Genomic DNA, 25,173 nt, shown 5'->3' on the forward strand with positions numbered 1-25,173 from the left:
CGAGGTTAGGGAGTTTAGAGGAGCTCTGGTGGTCTTCGCTATCGGTACGTGAGGATTGTACGAGGTGCCGGGGCTCTTATGAGAGTCTGAGGTTCTACTTTCTTTGATTCCACATCTAACTGTCTGTTTTCTATAAATAATAAAGAACAAAGGACTCAAGTGAGTCTTACGGGATGTTTTTACTGGGTAAGTCAAAATGAGACTATTTCCTCACTGCTGAAATACTTGTTGCTTCAATTCTGACCACTGTAGTCTGTAGTGTGCAGTTTTTTTTTTTTTTTCCATCATTTATTTATAAACTTTTTAAAGAATTAACAGAAAGTTTCATACAATTTAAGTTATAGCTTTTCCCCCCTTTATAACCCTTTCCGCCAAAATAATTAACCATACATTACATAAAGGTTAAGACAATAATAATACTCATAACATCAATAAAAAAAATTTAAATAAATAAAAAAAAAAATATAATAAAAATAAATAAATAAATAAATAAAAATAATAATAATAATAATAATTAAAAAAAATACAAATACATAGCCAATAATACAATTTCCTAACATATTCGTGGTCCTTACACAATTATAAAGCAAAACTCCAATTGGTTATTAATATTTAACATTGATCAATAAGTGTGAGAGTCTTCATCTTCTCAAAATGTGTAATCATGGGTTGCCAAGTCTTATAAAAAGTTTGGACAGATCCTTTCATTAAATATTTAATTTTTTCTAATTTTAAGTATGACACTAGATCACATAACCACACTGAGGCTTTAGGGGGGCTTGTAGACTTCCACTCCAATAGTATTCTTCTCCTCGCCAGTAAGGTGGCAAAAGCAATAACATTTTTTAATTTATTTGTCAGTGATACTCCATATTCTGGTACTCCAAAAATAGCAATTTCAAAACTGGGTTTTACATTCAAATTAAAGGCCTCATTTAAAGTTTTAAATATGAATGTCCAATAGTCACTCAGCTTTTCACAAGCCCAAAACATATGAAAAAAGTCTACTTTGTCACCTTTACATCGGTCACACAAATCATCAACATTTGGGTAAATTTTTGAAAGTCTATATTTTGTGTAGTAGGCGCGATGAAGGACTTTAAGTTGTATAAGGCTAAGGCGTGCACACGAGGTTGATCCATTTACTCTACTAAGAGCCTCATCCCAAATTTCGTCAGGTATTTCACTCCCTATGTCCTTTACCCACTCACCTCTTGTTCTGTCAATTAAAACATCATTTGAGGACATAACCATCTTATATATTGCTGCAATTTGACCTTTAAGAAAAGTAGGAGATTGTAAAATTTTATCCAATAGTGAAGTAGGTGGCAAGTCAGGAAAAGTTGAGCTCTGAGCTTGAACAAAGTGTCGGACTTGAAAGTAACGGAATAGGTTGGACTGTGACAGCTGGAATTTCTCTGAGAGGTCATTAAAACTGGCAAATGTGCTGTTTATATAAAAATCACTACACCTGGCCAAGCCTACCCTCTGCCATTGTGCATACGTTAAATCTATTTTACCAGCAGGAAACAAATGATTATTACAGAGAGGGCTTAGCATAGAAGAGTTACTGAGTTTATGCCTTTGTCTAAACTGTGACCATATTTTAAGTGTAGAACGTACAACTGGGCTCGATGAGTATTTAGAGGGAGAGAATGGTAGCTTCATTGTTATTAGAGCAGAAAGCGATGTAGAAATACAAGTATTTGCCTCCGCCTTACACCAATCAACCTCAGGGGACGTATACCAACAAATAATTTTTTGAAGATTTGCAGCCCAGTAATAGCCCATAAAATTAGGTAGAGCTAAGCCTCCCTGGGGCCTTTGCTTTTCAAGGAGCTCCTTGCGAATTCTAGGGTTCCTTCCCCCCCACAAGAATGATAGTATGGGTTTATTTACAGAACGGAAGAATGTTTTTGGCAGAAAAACTGGAAGTGACTGAAATAAGTATAAAAATCTAGGTAAGATATTCATTTTTATACAATTTACTCTGCCTGCTAGAGACAAGTGCAATGCATCCCATCTCTGAAGATCAGACTTAATATTACTAATGAGTGGTAAAAAATTTTTTGCATATAAACCTGAGAAAGTACGAGTAATATGGACTCCTAAATATTTAAAACCAGATTGAGAGATGCGAAATGGGAGGGATGCCGCATTGATTTGTAAAGCAAGAGGGTTAATCAGGAAACATTCACTTTTAGAAAGGTTAAGTTTGTATCCTGAAAAACTGCCAAAAATGGATAGTTTCCGCACTATTTTTGGGACGTTTTCAACTGGATTTGAAATGTATAACAGAAGGTCATCCGCATATAAAGAAACCCTGTGCTCCATCCCCATTCGATCAATGCCCTGTATAGACTGCAAGGATTTAAGCATAATGGAAAGTGGCTCTATTGCTAATGCAAAAAGAAGAGGGCTTAAAGGGCAACCCTGTCTCGTACCCCTTAGTATTGGAAAAAATTGTGAACGTATTTTGTTTGTTATAACAGATACTTTAGGATTAGAATACAACAATTGGACCCAGGATATGAATTTTGGACCAAAACCAAATTTCTCCAATACTGCGAATAGATAGCTCCACTCCACTCTATCAAATGCCTTCTCCGCATCCAGGGATACCACCACCTCTGGGACCTCCCTGGATGCAGGAGAATACAGAATACCAAGAAGCCTCCTTAAGTTGGTGAATGAGTGGCGACCCTTAATAAAGCCTGTCTGATCTTGGGATATTATTTCTGGTATAACAGTATCTATTCTAGAGGCCAACAATTTGGCAAGAATTTTAACATCAACATTCAGCAAAGAGATTGGCCTGTAGGAATTGCACTCTAGTGGATCTTTTCCAGTCTTCAAAATGAGTGTAAGAAATGCCTCTGTGAGAGACGGTGGCAATTCTGTATTGTTTAGAGAATTCTCAAACATTCTCAGAAGAAGCGGAGCTAATTTGGGAGCAAAAGCTTTATAAAATTCGACAGGATAACCGTCGGGGCCGGGGGTTTTGCCATTTTGCATTGCTTTAATAGAATCTAAAATTTCTTGCAGCTCAATTGGTTGTTCTAATCTATCTTTATGATCTGGATTAATAGTCTGGGTATTCAGGTCCTTCAAAAAGGTTGACATGCCTGATAAATCCCCACGAAATTCTGAAGTATATAAATTTGAATAAAATGTTTTAAAAGTTTCATTAATTTCTTTAGGATCCACTGTCAGTTGTTGTGATGCGTTGCGAATCTGTGGAATTAACCTGGAAGCTGATTGACACTTTATCTGATGTGATAATAAACGGCCCGCTTTTTCCCCATGTTCATAAAAATTCCCTTTAGACCAAAGCAGATTTTGTTGAGTCTTTTCAATTGATATCTGATCATATTGTGCTTTAATTTCCACTCTCTTTTTAAGCAGTTCATCAGAAGGGGATAGAGAGAGTTGTTGATCTAATTTTTCTATCGAATCAATTAGTTGTTGTAGTTTTGCATTTCTCTTTTTATTACTGGATACAGAATAAGATATAATTTCACCTCTAATGACAACTTTAAATGTCTCCCATAAAGTCAGTGGTGATACCATTTCTGAATCATTTGTGTGCAGGAAGTTATCTATCGCCACTGATATATGTTTGTGGAAATTTTTATCTGCCAACAGAGTAGAGTTTAGTCGCCAAGTAGGGCGCTGTGTAAAATGTTGAATAAAACGAAGGTCAAGAAGTAATGGTGCGTGATCTGATATTATAATTGCTGAATATTGAGTATTTTCCACTAAAGGAAGTATTGTTTTATCTATAAAAAAATAATCTATTCTTGAGTATGAAGAATGGACAGGGGAAAAATAAGAGAATTCTTTCTTTTGCGGGAATAAAAATCTCCACGGATCCAGACAGCCCGTTTGTGCCATGAAAGTAGAGAGAGCTTGGGACATTTTAGACTGGAGCATGGATTTCGGATTCGAACGATCTAGAATTGGGTTAATAACACAATTCAGATCCCCGCCAAAAATTAATCGATGTGAGTTTAAGTTGGGTAAAAGTGAGATAATTTTATGAATGAAATTAACATCGTCCCAATTGGGGGCATAGACACATACCAGGGCAACAGGGGTGTGAAACAAATCACCTGTCACAATAACAAATCGACCCTGAGGATCTGAAACACATTTGGAAGGGTAAAACTGTACTTTCTTATGTATTAAAATCGCTGTTCCTCTTGCTTTACTGTTGAAGTGGGAATGAAAGACTTGCCCAATCCATGTTTTTTTGAGTCTCATATGATCTGATATCTGTAAATGTGTTTCTTGCAGGAATGCTATTTCAGTTTTTAATTTTTTAAGATGAGCAAAGATACGAGCTCTTTTATTTGGCCCATTCATACCTTTAACATTCCAGCTAGTGAACCGAATAGTAGACCCTCCTGTACTATTTGAATCACACATTAATCAATCATTAGGATATAAAGGAATAATGAATAAGACCACGTCTCCATTGCATGCCAGGCAAGTAAAGAAAAAAAAAAATAAAAAAAAAATAAAAAAAAAAAAACCCTTGGCGGTTACCATCCCAACCCAGACGAAACTGAACTTTTCCTATATTTGTCTCAAGAACAAAGACAAATTGCAGGCCCCTATTATCAAACCCCCAGTAGTCCCTCAACTGACTTAAAACCATTCCAACCTATAGGGAGCAACCCGACCGTTACCCTTATGAAGCATTATTAGTGTTTAAAACACTTTTAACTTAACTCGGTGGAGTGTGTCTATGTCACAAAACCATCAGCTTGTTTGAGTTAGGTTTAGAACAACAAACTATTTTCAAAGTCACAAAAAAATTAAAGTATTTATACCTTTTTCAACCGTCTCAAGAAAAATCAAATAATTATCCGTCATCCTTCGCTCAAAAGGGAGACCTTGAGCGTAAGAAAATAATTAAATAAAAAATCCAGGAAATCCTAAACATTGATGCGTTGATCGTAGAACTGTTTCGCCTCCTCCGGTGTGTTGAATATGAAAGTTTCTTCATTAAAAGTCACTCTCAGACGAGCCGGGTAGAGCAATTGAAATCGAATGCTCTTCTGATAGAGTGACTGCTTAATGCCGTTGAAAGACGCGCGTTTCCTTGACAGCATAGCGCTGAGATCTGGGTAGATTCTGACTGGATTCCCCTTGTATTTCGCCTCATGCCGCCTTGACCATCGCAGTAATTGCTCCTTTTCTTGAAACCTGTGAAAGCACACCACAAATGGACGTGGTTTACGGCCATCAGCTGGCTTTTGACCGGGTGATCGATGCGCTCTCTCAAGTGCTGGTGGCTTGTCGAAGACCTCCGTGCCCGTCACCTCTAGCAGCATCTCAGAAATGAACGTAACAGGATCTTGACCGTTTTCGCTCCCTTCTGGAATGTTCACAATCCTCAGGTTTGCCCTTCGCGATCTATTCTCCAAATCTTCAATGCGGTCAATGAGAGATGTGTTCTGCGCTTGCAAAGTTTTTATTGTGTTTTCGGCCACTGTCAGTTTTTCAAAATTCTCCCCAACCAGGGATTCTGTCGCGACCAAACGGCTTTGAAAGCCATCCACAGTCTCTCTCAGTGCATTTACAGAGCTTTGTAAAGGACCAATAGATTCCAGAATCAAGTCAGAAATGTCTTCCCTGATACTGATGCGCTGTTTAGTTAATTCAGAGATCAACTGGTCCATGGAGACAGATTCAGAAGTTTCCGTCATGGCCTGTTTTTCGAGATTAGAGGTAGCGGCCATGGTTGCTAACTTACCGGCAATGCTAGCATTAGCTCTCGTGGTCGGTGGGGCTGAGGGGTGCGGTTGCTTCTGCTTAGTGTGACTCATAATTCACCAAGCAATGTTCTAACGCGTATATCAAAAATGACTGACGCTAAATGGTGTGTAACAAGTTTAGTTTGAAAATGTAGGTCGGGAGCCCTTCTTCCTTCGACCTCACGCCTTCATGGCTATACCGGAAGTCTGTAGTGTGCAGTTTGCATGGAACCCAGTGGTTAATGAACAAGGACAACTGTTTCTTTAGGACTATTACTTCTTCATTAGGCAGTTCCATGTGTTACCAGAGAGCTGATAAGACTATTTATATAAAGTTTCCTGTCCAGTTGTGACTTTGTTTCATTATTTGGTGTTTTTGTTATGTTTTTTTTTTTTTGGTGAAATGTAGGTGACACAAGCTGCTTTGTTTGATATAAATGAGCATGATGTCCTGAATTACTCTAAACTGCTCAGGCAGTTTTTGTAACCTGCATGTTCATGTGTTAACCACTTTTAGCCTCTACAGAGGGATACGCAGTAATTCAAGTTTAAAAAGTGTGTGTGTCTCTACTTTCAACAGTGATGTGGTATGCGTTCATGGTTAATATGAGCAATCCAAGCAGTGAGTCCAAACTGACGATGTCATGTCTAAGTGTTACTTACCGCCTTTGAGACAGGCTTACGATCAGTTATTGCCCTCTAAGGCTTCACTCCACCAATAGAAGACAAACTGCTCAACTTTCATCAGATCAGTGTAAAAGAGCAAGTTACCAACACCCCAGACCGGCTCAACCCACAGAGCATCTGGTTTGGATGAGGCCATGCTGTTCTCACTCATCTCTCCCGTTTTTGCCATGCCCATGACAACAGCACCATCAGACACCTCCCTCTGAGCTGACTAGGAGCTGAATGAATCTTCCTACCTCTGTTAACGGGTGGCAGGGCCATGGCATCCACTGTGGCGGCACATGAGAACCAGTGTGTACACAGGACATGCCAGGACCCCACTGGTTTTTACAAGCCTGTGGGTATATGTGCGGTTCCTGGGGATTCAAGGATTTGCTTATTTGTGTGTACACTGATGTCGGTAGTCCTTCCATTCTTTTAGGATATAATAGGATTTTAATAAAAAATTGTATAATAGGATTAATATTTGTTGTCAGGGATCGGCACCAATTAGTATGCACATGACCTTGTTGTTTCTTAAGCTTTTATGGTCGCACCAGACTGCCATGATCTTATATGTAAACAGTGTCGGGTCAGATAAAAAGTACACTATGCGTTTTGGCTTAGCGGAGCAGAAACTCGTCTTGTTTTCAGTAACCTGCTAAATGAACCCCTGGTCCACACTTGGCAATGTGTTTACACCTCTTCCAATCAGCCGAGTAGCTTTTTCTTGAATAGGACATCTGCATTACATTCCAAATTAGCATTTTTTTAATGATTGGCTGAGACAGTGTTCTGACTTGGTGTTTGTTCTCACTAGTGTTGTCAAAAGACCCGGTACTTCGGTACCAAGTCGGTACTAAAAAATGTAAATGTGACGGTACCAGGTTTCTTTAAGTACCGGTAGAACCGAGGTTCAAACCCGGTTCAGCGCTATGATTTCCGCGAAGCAGAAAACGAGGACGGAATCTCAAAATCCAGTCATGAAAATGAAACTTACATTTTAATATGGACAGTCATGGAATTTGTCAAAGTTAGCATAAATTAATCAAATCAAATCTCCATATGGACCAGTATCTTTAAATATTAAGCCGCAAAAGTTGTTTGAAATATGAATCCGTGTTCTGCGCGTCTCTGTGTGAATTAATGAATGACAGAGACGTGCGGGTTTGTTTACTACATAGACTGAAGCGCATGACGCTTGCATTAATTTCAGCATCTGAGCTTCAGAGTTCTCTCTCCATCAAGCGATCTGAACTTTTCAGTTCATCTCAATGGACGCACAGCGCACATGTATTTGATGACTCGTCGCTTTACTGATAGCGCTGTTTCTCACACATGCAAAGAGAGAGAGAGCGAGAGAGTCTTACCACGCTGAATCGACACGCTATATGTAAACTATTCTTTGTTGTCTTCTCCTGTCAAAATAATGGAGTTCATTCAGAATTACTCATATTCATTTTCGAACAAGCAGAAGACATACCGGTTTCTCCGGTAGTGGGCGGAGCTAATGCGCAAATGGCAATTTCATTGGCTGGCGCTGATCTCTTACCGTCCCTGTTTTGATTTCAGCAAATCAGTTTGACCGACCGCAGACAACGTGATTAATATTCATGAACCCATTGTATATACATTAGTATGATAGTATAATTAGTAGTAGTATTATCTTTTAATAATAATTAATATGATCTATTACTATTTTTTACAGAAACCCTCAATGACCAAAAATATCTTAAGCATCACCACCAGTCTTAAGTTCAGTTAAAATGACAAATATGCATTCATTAGGCCTAAAAGTTAATTTTTACATAAAGGCATTTTGCTAGAAATATTACTATTATTTAGTAAAATGTATGTGATACTGCTACTACTGTTGAAAACATTTATAAAACTTTATTTTTTAAAGAAACAAATCACAATATTTCTTCCATGTTTTAATTTTAATAGCAAATCCCCTTTATTTACCAAAAATAAAATGTGTTTAAATTTCATAAATTAAAAGACAAATTAAATTTGGGTGAAACTTGTTTACTGTTTTTCATAATTATATAACTTGTAGAAAAACTTTAAACACAATTGCAAATAAGTATAAATAATGGCATTGGTTTTATTTTTAGTGCTATAAAGTTTTTTTTTTTTAATTAGCATATTTTTGTGTTTTGCTTTGATGCCGAAATTGGTACCGAGAACCGTGGATTTTCACTGGTATCGGTACCGAATACTGAAATTTTGGTACCGTGACAACACTAGTTCTCACAACAGTTTGTCCAGCCCAATTAATCAAACAACAGGTGGTCTTATGCTAATTTAGGATTATGTAGTTAATGTGAATGGGTGGGGCATGAGGAGTGGTAAATTCTCTGTCCTGTCTTTCATCTGTCCAGTGTTTTAGTACGGCCCGCAGTTGTCTAGTTGGATACTGTGGAGGGCAGGACAGAAAGTGGGTGGCTGTCTAAAGTTTGTAATTACAATACTCCTCCAGTTAGTTCCTAACAAGGCCACTTCCATTTCCTTCCACCTCCAGTTTCCTGGATGCTTATCTGTCATGGGATAAATTTCTAAGTGTACAATAGTGTTTTTGTCCATTGCTCCCCTATGATCACACTTGATTGACTTTGACATTGGAGTGGACTTTTTTTTTTTTTTTTTTTTTTGCTTTTTTGCATGGACTCAGTTTAAGATGTCTGTGTTCTGTTAACATCAGACTTGCCCTGTTCATGTGTTTTATTTGGAGCGGTGCCTGTTCAGTTTTGTGTGATTGACTGTATATGATTGAAATAATAGCTCTTAAGCTTGGGGTATTGAACATTTTAGTAACGTTGCAAATATTTGTACAGTTGACTGTGGTGGTGACTATTTCTGTTGTGTATTGTGCACTTTCACGATTGCAATACTTTTCACAATTTTGAAAATGTGTATTTTATTCTGCTCAAAGACATAATTAAACTGACATGAGCCCTACATTAGACTATCCATCCATTCGTGGTGTTGTCCCGCCTTTTGTCTGAGATGCTGAGATTGGATTCAGTGTCCCCCATGGTGCGTATCATGTATTTGATCCTGCAACTTAAGAAGATAAATGTCATAAGATCCACAGATAGAAAACTGGGGGACCAATTAAAACCATGCTTAATCAGTGTGTCTTTCTCTATCTCTGTCTGTAATGAATAATAGTCCATCAAGCAGTTTCAGGGCCGTTCGTCTAGCTAAGTGCAGGCAAATGCAAGGGTTGATATAATTCTAGCAGCTATTATAAATAGAGGCTAACAGGGTTGCAGTGAGAGCTCAGAAAGCACTTACTTCTTTTTTTGTAGTCATGATAAAATATCCTTGTGTAATAATGATGCAGTCTAAGGCCAACACTACAGGATTTACGATGTCAGACTGAAGATGTAGAGTCAAAGGTTAAAATGCTGATTTACTAAGGCTGTAAATTCTGTATTAAGTCTTAGCTTGTTTAGGTCAGGCTTGTGAGGATCTCATATTTGCTCCAAATCAGTGTTTGAGAATGTGTTTTTGCAAATTCTTTGGACCCGCAGAGAAAAACATGCTGATGTTCTGAGGGCTGATGTTCTGTTCATGGAAATGAAGAGAAAAAGAGAGAAGAGTTCAGGTGGAGACTGAGGGCGTGAGAATGAACGACTTAAAAAAAGTGTAATGGAGAAAAGGGGAGAAAATTTGGGAAGGGAATTCGGAAGAAAGAGAGAGAGATAGGGTGTGCATTCATCTGTGAGATGAGATATCTGTCAAGTGATGACTTGACATATCTCAGCTCGGACTCTGATGTCCCAGGGCTAAACTATATAATGTACAGTATGTGTGTGTGTGTGCTGACTGGGTGTTGTCCACTCTTGGTTGTTGAGAATGAATAGATCTGGCAGACATTACCAGTCAACCCCTGAGCTTACCAGACATGATCCCAGGGCACAGGCAAGTCAGTTTGATATTTGTTGCTAAAAAAAAGTAACCCAATAACTTCAAACATACACCATCTTACAGACCTTTACTGAATAGAAGGCTGCAAAAAGAGATTAATTGTAATAAGTACAACAGAATATTCTACTTTCTGCTTAAATTCAGATGCATGTGCCTCTAAACATAAAGTAAAACAAAGCAAAAGGTGGCTGATTAATGAATATGTTGTTTTAATGCCCTTGTCTGTCAAAGTTAGTGGCTATTGGCCAGATTATACAACAGTGTGGACTAGACCAGTGTATCCCAACTGAGTGTGTTTGATTAAGAAGAGTTCATAAATGTGCAGTGTTGATGTGCCTCCAGGAACACAGTCGGGGAACACTGCACTAGACTTAATGCTGATAATCTAATTCTGAACAAGTTCCAAGAGTAAGAGTGTAGAGATATGTCCACTGTCACTGCTACAACACCGTGTTCACTTGCCAGTCAGCACACCTAACCTGCTCCACCTTCCTTCCTCTCTTTACACAGGCAGTGGACTGATGGGCAACTCCTCAGCCTCCTTCATGGGGACGTTCTTAGCCAGCAGTCTAGGTTCTGCTCCCTCACACCCACCACACCCCTCCAGACCACCGTCCTCTCCCTCCTCTCCTCCTTACCGTGGGGGTCCTCACTCCAGCGCCTCTCAGATCTGGTTCCCCCATTCACATGAAGGTAAGATGGCTCAGTTCCACTAACCTGCTCATCTGTCTGTCTGGATATGTGTCCATCTATGTCTGTTGTGCCTCTGGACCTCCTCATCAAGAGGAATCAGCTCTGTCTTTTTTATTCTCTGTGAAATGTGCCGCTCCAGTGGTATTCGACAGTGCAGAAAGGGTACAAATGTTCAGCCCAAAAATCATGTGGTCTGTGATGTGCATCAACAAGAATTTATGTGTGCAAAATGCACACTCAAAAACACACAGGACAATGGAGGAGGAACAAGATAAGTGGTCAACAGCATCGCAGCTGTTGTGTAAAGGCCAATGTGGCTTTTCCCACCATGCCTTATACTAGCTTTGCCAGAGTCTGAGCCACACCCAGCCCCCAGCCTGCCAAATCAAGAGCCGGCCACCTCCAGCACTGGCTCCAGATCCCCACAGATCACAGACTACTACAACTCCGCAGAGAGAGCAATATAGAGAGACAGAAATAGTAGGAGATCCCCAGGCATGCCCATTGCCACTCGGCACTTATTCACACTTAAATCCCCTCCGGGCCACGTCCAAATTTGCCAAACAGCCATTAACCATTAGGAGTCAATCCGAATGTTGTTTGTGTAATCCACAAACCTCTCTGAGCACTGCACAATCCCCATGCTGGTTATCACTATACCCCAGTCTATTTTCACTCTCTTCTCTCCATACCCTGCTTCTGGAATGGTGGAAGATGGTGTTCCATTTGAAGTTCACGCTAGGATGAGGTGTGTGGAGATGACTTATCTTTTTTAGCCTATCATTCAGCATAAAGTCAGGTCCATTTTGAAGATATTTCAAGGACCACCAATTAAAAAAAGGTAAAGTTCAGTCAGTTAAATTATACCATGCACGAATACTGATACCTGTGAACCCTGACTACAGGAAATTACACAAAGCCAGCCAGTCAGAATGCAATTTTGTGAAACCTCTTCCCATTTTTTATGTTCAGTATGCATCAGATGGTCCAGGGGTGTTCCATCTAAGGATAGGACTAGTAGAGGACTAACACATGGAAAGTCAAGAAAGGACTACCCAAAAATTGCCCATATGTGCATCACGCAATGTGACAGAATGTGCACGACCTTACAGGCCACGAGGAGATGAAAACCCAGTGATGTTGGTTTGTTCCTTTGGCCATTGCCACATTGATCATTTTCCTAAAGAAGCTGGACAGTTTTAAAAAGAATGATGATTATGGTTACGTTACTAAGCAATAAGGCTGATTATGGGATTATGAAACCAAGCTGTTATCTGTATTGCAGTTTAACTGTGCAGAACGTGGTGTGAAATTGAATCCTGATGGCTTGCCATCAGCATCATTCAGCTGCCTCCTCTTTAAGATAATTGCAAATAGTTTTTTCTTCAGTTTGCATAAAAAAGCAAGTGATCAAAATGAGAAGCACAATGGCCCAGCCTGTTCTCTGCACCCTGTGGGACGGAGTCTCCCACCAGCAGCAGCCTAAGCGGATCTGCAAGAGAACTTTCAGATATCCTAAAATTCCTTATGCTTCAGCATTTGTGAACAGTTTATTATGACACTATCATGGACGTAACTTATTTCTGATATATTGTGTTTTTCACAAAGTCTGATCCTCATCTCAGTCATTGTGACAACTGATATTATCGTTTAAGGAAAAATATCCAGAATACCATATCTGTTGCCACTACTGTACATAACTCACCCATATTTGAAATGCAATTAGCATTGTGTTATTGTCCTAAAATGTTCGAAATCATATTTTTTTCCCCCCAGTATAAATTTACTTTACAAACAAATTGAATATAATTCGTTTTTCATAGAATATATCTTTTGCGTTTATTCAAGCATATAACAAAATGTAAATATGAAAAAACGCCAATTTGCAGCAACTCCTAAATCACAGTTTTATTCTTTTTCTGATTACTAGTGATGAGAAGTTCGGATCATTTTACCGACTCAGACCTCTGAGTCTCGTTCAGCAAAATTAACAAATCTTCTTTCAAGTCATTCATTTTAGAAAAATACATTTAAAATGTTATGTGATAAGTCCCTAACACATCTACACATCTGATCACACTACAAACAATACAAAACTATAATGCTATAAGAAACAGAAAAGATGCATTCATTATATACCTGGGTCTTCAGTCTGTGATTAGCTCACCTCACCTCTTATCTGACAAGTCTTCGGGTTTGAGTCGTTCCTTCATCACGTTCCCCATAAACTTAACCAATGCAGTCTGAGCCGGAAAGAAAATTGATTAGTTCATCCCTCGAGTCCTCGGTTTGAGTCGTTCATTCATCACGTGGCAGACCCATGAGAACCTATGCTGTCTGAGCCAGAAAGAAAATTGATTAGTTCGTCTTTCGAGTCATTTGTTGTTCTTTTGTCACGTGATATGACTGCATTGGATAGAAAAATGTATTTCCTTACAAACGGGTGCATAATTGCTGTTATTATTATCATTATTATTATTATCATTATTATAAAGTAATTATTATTTACTCTTACAGTAACGTGATGCGTTTCTGGTCTCAGATTGTAGCTTTTTATTTCTTACAGATTAGAAATGTGTGAATTTCTGTCATGATGGTTATTTTCTATAACACTGAATGTGGTAACAAAGGTAATAAAGAGAATAAAGTCTCTTTCTGGCTCAGACTGCATAGGTTAAAGCTTATGGGTCTGCCACGTCATGAACGAACGACTCAAAAAACCTGAAGACTCGAGAGATGAACTAATCAGTTATCTTTCCGGCTCAGACTGCTTTGGTTAAGTATGGGCCTGTCACGTGATGAACAAATGACTCTGAAAAATTGAAAACTCAAATAGATGAACTAGTTTCAGTACCGAACCCATAGGAAGTTGCGCATGCGTGACTGAACGAATCACTCCCCGAGACGACTCGTTCGTCTCTTGTACATTAAAGATTCGTTCAAAATGAACAGAAGCTGTTTTAAATAAAAGTAACGTTTTGTAGTAACAAAAGTTGGTATTAGCTCAGTAAGAACAAATTTTTAACTTCTGCAAAACTGCCCTGGGATCCTATGGGATTTGGCTGTCAAGGGAGTAGATTGCAAATCTATCTCATGATCCATGACCACATAATGCCATGAATTATGTTTTGTTAACAAGGTTTGGGAGGAGCACGTCAGATACTTAGCCTAATTATCACAGGTGGAGCGCACCCAAGTTAATCAACACCATGGTATAAATAAAGCTGACTTACCTCTATCCATTGACGGTTTATCATCCCTCCTCCACCCCATCTCCTCACTTTAACCCTTTCATGCATGAATTATGATAACCTCAGTCAGGATTTTTTTCCTATGTTTTTTTTATTGCTCTTAGGGCATGAAAAACAAGAATTGTTTTTTGAATATACTGTATTAAATATAAGACAATAATCAAACAGATAAAGTATGTGAATTTAACACACTAATCAATGCAATTATATCAAATAATGTGAAAACTATAAAATATATGCAAAAAATATAAATGCAAAATATTGCAATGGCTTCATACAACTTCATACAAGTTGCACTTCGCACAAGGTACAACTGTGGAAACCACTCAGATGCTCCCTCCAGTGCACCAGAGTATGGAGATTTACCCTTATTAGCTGATAATTATGATTATGTTCAAGATGGACATGCACATTTCTATCATAGCCCTCCTCTGAGAAAACTTAGCGATACGTTTTTTCAATCTCATCTGAAATGATCAGTGTTGGGGGTAACGCATTACAAGTAACATGCATAACCCATTCAGATTACTTTTTTGATGTTACAAGTAAAGTAATGTGTTACAAGTAACATGCATTACCTAATCAGATTACTTTTTGATCTAACAAGTAATTAACTACAAGTAATGTGCATTACCTAATCAGATTACTTTTTGATGTAACGAGTAAAGAAACGCATTACAAGTAACATGCATTACATAATTAGATTACTTTTTGATGTTATGAGTAAAAAAACGCATTACAATAATGCACATTACATAATCAGATTACTATTTGTTTTTATGAGAAAGGAAACGCATTACAAGTAACATGCATTATGTAATCAGATTACTTTTTGATGTTATGAGTAAAGAAACGCATTACAATAACATGCATTATAAAATCAGATTACTTTTTGATCTAACAAGTAAAGTAATGCATTACAAGTGTCATACATTATGTAATCACATGACTTTTTTCGATGTCAATGAAAATTACATTCTAATGATGCAAATACATTTATTTACAGTAGAAAAAGTCAATGCATATTTAGTTTTTAAGTTTTAAATTTCAAAAACAATATTCACATTATAGTTATGAATTGTAGCTGAAATATAGCCATTGCATGCATGACGTCCACTACAGTGGACATGTGATTAATCAGAGTTTTCTCTCAATCTAAAATCAAAACTTGGAAAATTTTACTGTGATATGACTCATTAGATATTGCTTTATGCTGCAATATTTTTTTTTACCTACAAGAGTCTCCTAGGATAGAAGGAATGGGTGGATATTCTGGAGCAACTTGGCATGTCTGACTGACCCTTGGCCATCTTGGTTTGGAGGGGTAAAAAATCGAAACACAAAGGCTTGCCACTTGGTTGCAATTTATAGGATGATGCACCAGGGTCCAATGAAGAGATTGATGTGCAACTTTGCCATAAAAACCCGTGCAAATTCAAGAAAATTCTCTTTTAATACCTGTCCACTGTAGTGACCACTATGCGTGAAAGGGTTAAATTCATTTTACACTTATACGGGGAGAGGGGTACTCTAGGTTGGAGTCTTTCCTGGGCTCTGAGCCCTTCCCCGGACAGCACGCCATATATTCATTACTGTACTTCAGCTAATTATATGTAAGCGTGAATTCATGAACAGTTTTTATGAAAGCAAAAGCATATGTTCTGATCACATCAGCCCATAAACGACAACTATATTACACTTGTAGAAGGGGGGAACTGAATTACAGAAAATGCAGGGAAAGCCCAGCAGGCATATTGCCAGTTGGTCTGTGTCCAAAGAACAGCTTTACTGTCCCAAACAGAGGTTGCCATCTTTTTCTTTCTCTTTTCTACCCAATTTTTTTCACTGAAATGACACTGGTTCTTATGCCGCAGCTGGTGCTTGGCTGGGCAATCTGCAAACATCTCTCGAAACGGTAGTTTATCCCTGATTTGAGAACCAAATTTAACAATCCTTGTCTTACAAATTGTGACGTATATCTAAAATAATTTGACTCAGAGCTATTATGCCAGCATATGCTGCTGCAAATAAAATTATTTTAAACAATGAACAACACTGAATCACCTTTTCCATGGTGGAACAGTTGCAGATTGGCCTCCAGGTCCCTGGTGCTGGACTAAGGGCTTCTGTCTCTTTATAGCCCTCATGCATCACTTGTTTAATTTTTCTCAATCCAATCATGTATTTTCTCTGTCTGTAGAATGCAAGCTGTCCTCTCCTCCCCCTCCTCCAATGCCAGGCTCCATCACTTCCTTTCAATTAGCAGGACTGATGACTAGCATTCACCTCCTCCTGTCATCCTCTGTCTTTCTTCTCCACCCTCTGCCATTTTTGTACTGCTCTGTCACTTCTTCTCAATTTGCAATCTCGACAGGCAGCTTTATCTGCCCCTCTCTGTCTCTCCTTAAACAATTTACTCTGGGCTATTTACAGATGCATGCTTGTATGCGCTGTCATGAGCAGACACAGTGAGAATGATTGTCTGTCCAAGTGAACATGAAGATTGAGAGATTAGGAGGAATGTGCAAATTTTGCTCAATTAGCATTTCTGGAAGTTTCAGTTCTCTTCAAACAATCTGCCCGCGTAATAACAACTGGGAATTGTCTGGGAATTAGCTTATACAATAAAGTGATTTTAACTGGTTTGAGCAAAAACAAACAAAAAAACAAACAAACAAACAAACAGACAAACAAACAAAAAAGGCTCTTATTTATTTGAAAGAAGCTTGCCATCACCCACAAGCTGTTCAAATGAAATTTGAATTTGGGATAACAGGAAGAGGTATTCACTGAGTTCCAAATTATTTATACTACTTCAGATTCCAATTTTAATTCTGAATCCTGAATTCAAGCCAACAGCCATGAGCTATTACCAGTATACCCGTGAGCAAGGCATTTCATTTTAAAGTTGCTCCAGGGGGAATGAACCTGTTATAAATTCATGGCACAGTTCTGTGGCAAAACCATTTGAAAGTTATGGAAACTAATACAATCTGCATGTTTTCCAAATGTATTATGGTCCTGGTAAGTTTTTTTTTTCTTTTTCCTTTAAATTTCATCCTACCAGTATTATTATAAGTAGCATCCTACTCCGATAATAACAGTTCTGCATGTGCTGAGTGAGCTGGTGTCAATCATTTGCAGACAGCTGCTGTCTCTCTGAGTGTAACAGTGTTAACAGCATTAATGTCAGCACTAAGCAGTAAAACCTGCCTCATCTAACTTACTGGCACAGTACCTTCCCTTGTCCTGGCCAGATTAACGGCTGAATGTGCAGTGCAATGCCCAGTGGTGCCTGCTCACCTGCACGAAGAGGCTACTGAGCACTGAGCAACCAGTCACTATCGGGGGCAACCAGACGTCACTGTGAAATGGGATAACGCTGCCAAGTGTCACGCATAGAAATACACAAAGACACCAAAGAAACAGACGGACACTGATTTGCATAATGCAAGCTTGTATCACACTTTTGGATTACCCACTGAAGCAATGTATTGTTCAAATGGCGCATTATTTTTTCCTATTCTTTAATGAATTGGCAAAAATGAATGTGCTTATTAATGATGACAGGCGGTCAGAGTAAAAATGGAGCTTACAATTATCACCTTCTCTGTGTGGAAGAATTTTCGGTAACACTTAAGTATATGGTCCAACTCACACTAATAACTAGTTGCTTATTAGCATGTCTATTATTAACATATTGGCTGTTTATTAGTGCTTATAAAATACATATAATGCATAACATCCATAGTCCTACCCAATACCCTAAACTTAACAACTACCTTATAAACTATTAATAAGCAGCAAATAAGGAGTTAATTGAGGCAAAAGTCATAGTTAATGGTTAGTTAATAGTGAGAATTGGACCCTAAAATAAAGTGTGCCGAATTTTCTTTTTTAGGTGAACTATCCCTATAAAGACTGGACATAGGCCAATCAAGGCAGACAGCTTTTTCAAGCATGTCTGTTTGCATGAGACTACTACTGTTTACAACTGTTTACAACTTTTTGGGGGTATTTTTTAGAAGTTAAAATACAACGTTATCTTTACCAGCCTGAGAACACTCACAGTGCGTATAAAAATAAGTAAATAATCATACACATTATAACATCAAGGTTAACAGCGGGTTAACTGTTTTGGTCAATCAATAAATATTTTCTGGTATTCGCTAATGTAATGTACCCTGAAAAAAATGTCATAAATATCACTTTCGTCTAAGTATTTTATATGTCACAGTCATTCAGAACACTATAATTGTCCCAGAAAGTTATAAGGCTAACATTTATCAGGTTAAGGTTAAAAGTTAAGGTTTTCTCCTTTACTAAGCTTCAAAGGCTTTTGCTTGAAAGATGTTTGGTTTTCTTGTAAATTCTTTCTCCATGGCTTTGTTGTGTTAGTCATAGATTTTGGAGAGTTGGGACAGCTGAAATAAAGTTGATCTTTGGCCTTTTTCTCAAATCACCACGTCCTGCTGTGAGGAGTGTTTGCTTTTTGTTATCTCTTACCTCAGCACTGGGGAACCATATGTTCAGGAGACAAAATTCATCCATTACTTCAAATCCCAAGACTGAGCTTGTCTTCTTGTTTGCATTGCAAACCCAAATAGGAATGGCAAATATGACATCTAAAGCCTGTGGTTATTGGTGAATATGGAACACCAGCTGCATCTGAACAGGGCGATTAGATCCAGACCAAAATGCTTACGGCAACAAGAAATGTGGTTCAGTGAATATTGTCTTGTTATCAGAGCTTTCCTTGCTATATTGCTTTCTCTCCTCCTTCTCACTTTCTTACTTTAAATTTTTCTTTTGTGTCTGGAGTTCTTTCAGACTTCATGTCTCTAATTTTATTAGATTTAGATTTAATTTTATCTAGTTTTACTGATATGAGGACAACCTTTTTTTTCTTTTTTCTCACAGCAGTCCCAGGGTATCCTCGCTTCTCAGGGAGTCTAGCCCACACTTTTCTACCCATAAGCCATTTGGAACACCATGCCAACAGCGGGGTGCTCTATGGACAGCACCGTTTCTATGATACACAAAAAGGTGGGCAAAATGACAATTCTTGAATTGACAATTCTGTTTATTTCATAAACCATTATATTTATTGTTAAGTTGGATATTTTATACAGCATGCTGTTCTACTTCCTGGTTGTAGTCTCCAAATATATTAGTTCCATAAATTGACCCTTTAAGGAAGGCTTAAATTAGTGTTAATTTAAATTATTAACAGTCCTATTTGATCTGCTTCACAGAGAACTTCTATTTAAGAAGCCTCCCGTCCCAGCCCCCACTCATCTCAGCCAATCACAACATTCAGTCCATGTCAAGGGCAGGATCAGGACAACCCCAGGGCTCATGCAGCAGGGAAAGAGATGCAGGAAGTGGAATGAGCCTACAAAAGGCCCTTAAAGAGCCTAGCTTAGACAGAAGTGTGGTTTCAGCTGCAAAAGATAAAGACAGGTCTAGTAGTAAACATGATTCTAAAGACCGCCATCACCAACAGCTACCCCATCATCACTCCCATCAACCCCAGCTCCACCCACAACACCCAGCCACTATGGAAGAGATGAACAGCAGGGGACACAAATCCACTATGCCTATGGAGTACAAGGAGCACCCACAGAGCATGGGAAAGCCTCTTAGTGCCTGTCTGCTCAATGGAAAGATTCTTAATGGAGACCATGGAACTGGGGCAAAGGGATCCATGACTACTTGCGGTGGGGACGGGATGGGTAGAGGTAATGTAGGGTCCAATAATGTCCAGAACAGACACGTGGGTGGTGGCACTAATGGGCGCTGTGGTAAAGAGGCGATAAGTGGAGAGATGCGGATCAGTGAACAGCCCCATACAGAATGTCTGGAGCGAGGACAGACACTGCAGCATTCATTGCCCTACACGGTGCCTTCTCCGCTGCCCATGGCTGCTGGAGGGGGGCATCCAAGTGGCTTCCACTGTCTGCAGCTCCATCCTGGCCACCCCCATCACCCACACCAAAACCGCCTCTCACACCATCACCCCGACTTTTTCTGCCCTCCATCGCCAGCTCCTATGGGAAATCCTTCATTACATGATAAAGGAATCAATAGTGGTGGCTGCAGAGATCTCAAAGTGACTGGAGCCACATTCGTTCCATCTGTTAGCCACCTTGGGGAAAAAAATGGAGCTCCCTACCAGATGGGCAGCTCTGAGTGCCAGGGGGTTGGGAGCAGAGGGAACAGTGTCAAGGACAAGGCCATGGAAAAGACTGGCAATGGGGGGCATCATGGTAACTGGCCAAGGAAACAACAGCATCAACCTCCGACCCACCAACTGCATCCCTACAGAAAAGCTGAAAAGGCCCCAGACTGGATGCACAACCATAACCACAACCATCACCTACAACAGCAACAGCAGCAAAGCCATTCCCAGCAACTCAATACTATGCGTTCCCGCAGTGCTGACTGCATCAACTGTATGAAAACAGACATCTTCAGATCTACACTGACTCAAGAGACGAAGACGGTTAATCCTCTACCCAGCCAAGCTAACACCAATTCCCAGCCCTACAGAGACTGCTCACACTCTGGGCCTCAAACCATTCCCTCACCTCTTGCTGGAAAGACCATGACCCAGCACACAGGTGGAGGAGGACATGGAAGCTGCTCTATGCAGCGAGATGGACAGAAGGTTGCCCGTATTCGTCACCAACAGCACAGTAGGGCTGGCCCTGATACCCCTGGCACAGACATGGCCCAGGCTAATGGGAACCAGGAGATGAAGCAGAAGATGGAAATGTCTCCTTACAGCTACAACAACAACAATGCGCACCATCACACACATCAGCAGCCATCAGTGCCACAATGGGCCATGCAAACTCATCACATCCATTCTGAAGACAACCGGCACAAAGCTTACTTGGAACCTAACATTGGAGCTGCCAACAACAGACCGCCCACACAACAGCAGCACCAGACTGCAGGAATGGGCCCTCCTCCTCCACTTCATCCAGCTCCTCCTCAAACTCAGCAGGAGGTCACAAGCTCACAGGGAGAGAACAGTGCCATGAAGAACCTTCTAAAGTACAGCAACCAACAGCCTCTTCTCCTGTCCCAGAGGAGCCCATTTGGTGGGCTTGGGAACCTCAGAACAGGGACTAATGGCAGCAGCTGCTCTATTCAGGGAGGCAAGCAGACCCTACCCTCCAGGAAAGGCCAAAGCCATGAAAGTGAGCGAGCTGATTGTGGTGGACGTGGCCGAGAGATAGGAGATGCACCACATGTGGAGGGGGAGGCGCGACAGCCTCCAGTAGGGATTGCAGTTGCTGTGGCAAGACAAAGAGAACCTCCATGCCAAGCATCAGACAGCCATCCCAGCAGCCGACAGGGGCGGTTGCACTCCACCATGAAAGGTAAGCTTGCCCTTTGATCTGTCAGGGGCTTCCTACACAAACAGAGACACAGAGCAGTTTGTTTATTCATGACCTCTGGAAGACTTCACTGATGACAAAAATAGCAGAACTTGCCAAGACCCAAAGAGGAAACAGCTTTTCCCTCTTACAGCTGTAAATGCCGGTGCAGGGGGAGAGAGAGCACACATGCCATTGTAGAGAAAGGTTGATCAGCAGCTGTTTGCATGCTGAGTGCCAAAGACAGTAAGAGTTGTAGATGAGAGGAAATCACTTATGTAAATTTGTTAACCATTTTGTAGGCACTCCACGCTCCATGTATCCTTCAGATTCACCAGGAGAGGAGGAGAGGAAAAGATCGAATGAAGAACACATGGGCCACCGGTGCCTAGAGCGAGAACGAGACGTGTATATCAGGTGAATGATACACCCCTCACACACTTCTTTTTCACTTGTCACACATGCTCAACCTCTGACCTTTCACCTGTCTCCAATCTGGCCTTGCAGGGATAACAAGGAAAGGGTGGAATTTGGCGTCATCCATCCCTCTAACAGTTGTCATGGTGACCTCACCTCTCATATAATGGTGCCAGGTGGCACGTCAATGCAGTCGGGCCAATTAGGAGACCCAACTACACATACACACTCTGCCCACCACTGGATGCCACGCACAGGAAGTCCCTCCCTCTGGATGACAGGTCACTCCTATGGTCAGTCTTTTTCTTGTTGCCTTTTTGGTCATTGTGAGGTTCATATGTTGTTTTTCTGCTTCTACTTGTAAATTGATCTATAATTAAATAATAAAATGTATAAACTTTGTTGTTTCCTTAAAGTTTGCTTATGTTTTGTAGGTATTGGCCACACAGCTCTGCATCAGAATCTCCCGTCTGGGTTTTCTGCAGCTATGCCAGCCCCTCTTCAGCCAGTTGTACCCCTGCCCCAGGACCCCTCCACCCAGCTGGTGGTTCTTCCCAGTGAGCCTGCCACACACCCAGCATCTCACCTTGGTATACCATGCTGTTTTCTGCAGAGTATTCAAATTTTCTTCGATATACTCAATTTATATGCCCTGCTGAGCTTGACCCATTTGTCAGATTTATCATTCATTCTTTTGTGATGCACACAGCAGCTCTCATGGTTTTCTACCTAAAGATTTTACTGTCAGGTTGCCAAGCCTGAACAATTATCCTCTTATTAGAGTTAACTTTAAACCAAGTCACTACATGACTCAAAGATGTAATCGACGATATTGTAGTGTGAACACTTTGAAAACATGCTCTGTCTAATTGTAGGCATTAGAGTATATTTTAATTTAATTTAATATTTTATATTTTATTATTGTTTGAAATCTAGTTGACTAGTTTCAAGGAATGAGAGAGCAGCTATGAATGGCAGCCTATGAATCTGCTAAGATGAAATAGGAAAACCTGCAAGAGGAGATATACACACAATTGCACAAGCTGTTTCCTGTCAACCACCTGCTCCACCCCCATATGGTCTGGGTCAGGATGCTTTCACCACTCCCCTCAAAGCTCTAAAATATGCTGATGTAAGAAGCCTCCCAGCCTTATAAGTCTAAACAGGCTCCTGCTCTGCAAACAGGCTGTGAAATCTAATTATCTTCATGTCTTTGAAGGCACACTTATTTCCATGCTCCACAGGAATTTCAGCTGAAAGGGGAAGTGCATCCACAAAAGCTTTCCCTTGGGAAACATTAGTTAAGCTGGGTTAATGTTCCAGAGTAAAGGTCCGTTATGCGTCAAGTCAAGCACAGGGGTGGGAGAGGAGGGGTCAGGCTGAACATGCACATTAGTAATGCTATGTGAATTTGGAAAAGTAGAAAAACACATTTGAATTGTGGAGGCAGGGGATGAAGATGTGTCATTGTGGATGTGCATGACTGGCTTTCTGTTCCTGCCAGGGGAACGGCAGGAGTTTACCCCTGACATGGGAACTGAGAAGTTGCCTAGACTACATGCCGTAGCTTGGGCCCACAGTGGTTTTCAGAGATGGGGATTTTTCAAGGGAGAAAATGTAGTTTGTCAAATACCAAGCTTCTCATGTTAATATTTATTCCAATGGGAAGTTCTTCCATTTGTTCACTTTCATCTTAATCTAATTATTATTATTGAAAGCATGCATCATTCTGTGCTCACATGGCTGCACATTTGGGCTGAAGACTTTTAGTGTGAGAAAAATTGAGGGAGGAATGTAATAAGTATGAGAAAACAAAAGTGGTGAACAGGGAGCAAGACACTGAAAAGAGCGTGGGAGTGCTGGTTGATGGGTCTCTCTCCCATTCACTCAGTGTAGGCCGGAGTTATTATATGAGACTTTTCCACTGCATGGTACAGCACGATATGATTCAGTACAGTTCACTCTTTTTTTTTCACTGGGTACATTACCTGGTACTTTTTTCAGCATCTCGGTTGAGGTTCCAAGTGAACCGTACCATTACCAAACGTGATGTGTAAACTCTGCTGATCACTGATTGGCCGGAGAAAATCTTAACTACCTGCGTCACTGAACTTGCGACACAGACACAACAAAACTGCTAGATTTAAATCAGCACAGCCAGTGAAGGATCGAACACAACTGTTTTGAATGAACGCACCTTTTTTTAACAACCAAAAAATTACTGTTGTCTGTTGAGGAAGTACTAACGCATTCTCATCCCAAGGCATCATATACTGACCCTTTTGACATTTCGTCAACATCCTACGCATATGGCACCCTCTAACGTCAATATGAGACACAGATTATGGGTTAGGGTTAGGGTTAGACCGCTAGGAGGCGCCTTCTGGCCCATATTTATATGCGTCTAATATTGACGCTAGAGGGTGCCATGTGCGTAGGATGTTGACGAAATGTCAAAAGGGTCAGTATATGACGCCTTGGGATGAGAACGGTCTGGAAGTACACACGTTCCTCTTGTTGATAGCAGAGTTCAGTTCATCGTTGAATTCAGTGATGTCATCATCCAGCTCAGTTCAGTTTAAATAGTATCTGTGCAATCAATTTGATATCGCTGGATATTAAGTGTCCCCAAATAAGCAAGCCAGAGGCGAGAGCGGCAAGGAACCAAAACTCCATCGGTGCCAGAATGGAGAAAAAAACCTTGGGAGAAACTTTTGTCTTTGTAACAAGGTTCTTGTGTGGGAAGGAAGAGGACAGGGTCGGCTTGACTGCTGACGGTGGTTTTTATTCTCATATACTCTGTTCAGAGAGATCGCTGTGCACACAGCACATAAACATAAACACAGTCATGTAATCACTTTCACTTTCACTTTCTTCAAGGTTTCCAGCTTGGTCATGGTCCCACCAGTCAGCAGTCCTTCTCTCTCTCACACACTCCTGTTTCTCCTGGCATTATATACTCGCTCCATGCCAATTACTGAAACAAGACACAGGTGTTGATTATTTGCATTTAACCCACTTACTCACTGCTCGTTTCCTGACTCTCTCTCCTGCTGCAGA

General features: G+C 40.2%; 1 protein-coding gene across 3 annotated transcripts in view; it reads left to right on the plus strand.

The window, feature by feature from the left end:
• Positions 1–25,173, plus strand: part of LOC132148783 (BAH and coiled-coil domain-containing protein 1-like) — an 89,496-nt gene that overhangs the window by 24,414 nt on the left and 39,909 nt on the right. For 2 of the 3 annotated variants that reach the window (XM_059557489.1, XM_059557488.1), the window contains exons 3-8: positions 10,875–11,057; positions 19,229–19,354; positions 19,564–21,699; positions 21,999–22,113; positions 22,204–22,406; positions 22,548–22,703. In XM_059557489.1, coding sequence (XP_059413472.1) covers positions 10,875–11,057; positions 19,229–19,354; positions 19,564–21,699; positions 21,999–22,113; positions 22,204–22,406; positions 22,548–22,703 — 2,919 coding nt within the window. Of the gene's footprint in view, positions 1–10,343; positions 10,363–10,874; positions 11,058–19,228; positions 19,355–19,563; positions 21,700–21,998; positions 22,114–22,203; positions 22,407–22,547; positions 22,704–25,173 lie in introns of those variants that run through there. The other variant, XM_059557491.1, reaches the window with a different exon arrangement.

Source organism: Carassius carassius, chromosome 9, assembly GCF_963082965.1.
Source record: "Carassius carassius chromosome 9, fCarCar2.1, whole genome shotgun sequence".
NCBI classification, from domain to species: Eukaryota; Metazoa; Chordata; class Actinopteri; order Cypriniformes; family Cyprinidae; genus Carassius; species Carassius carassius.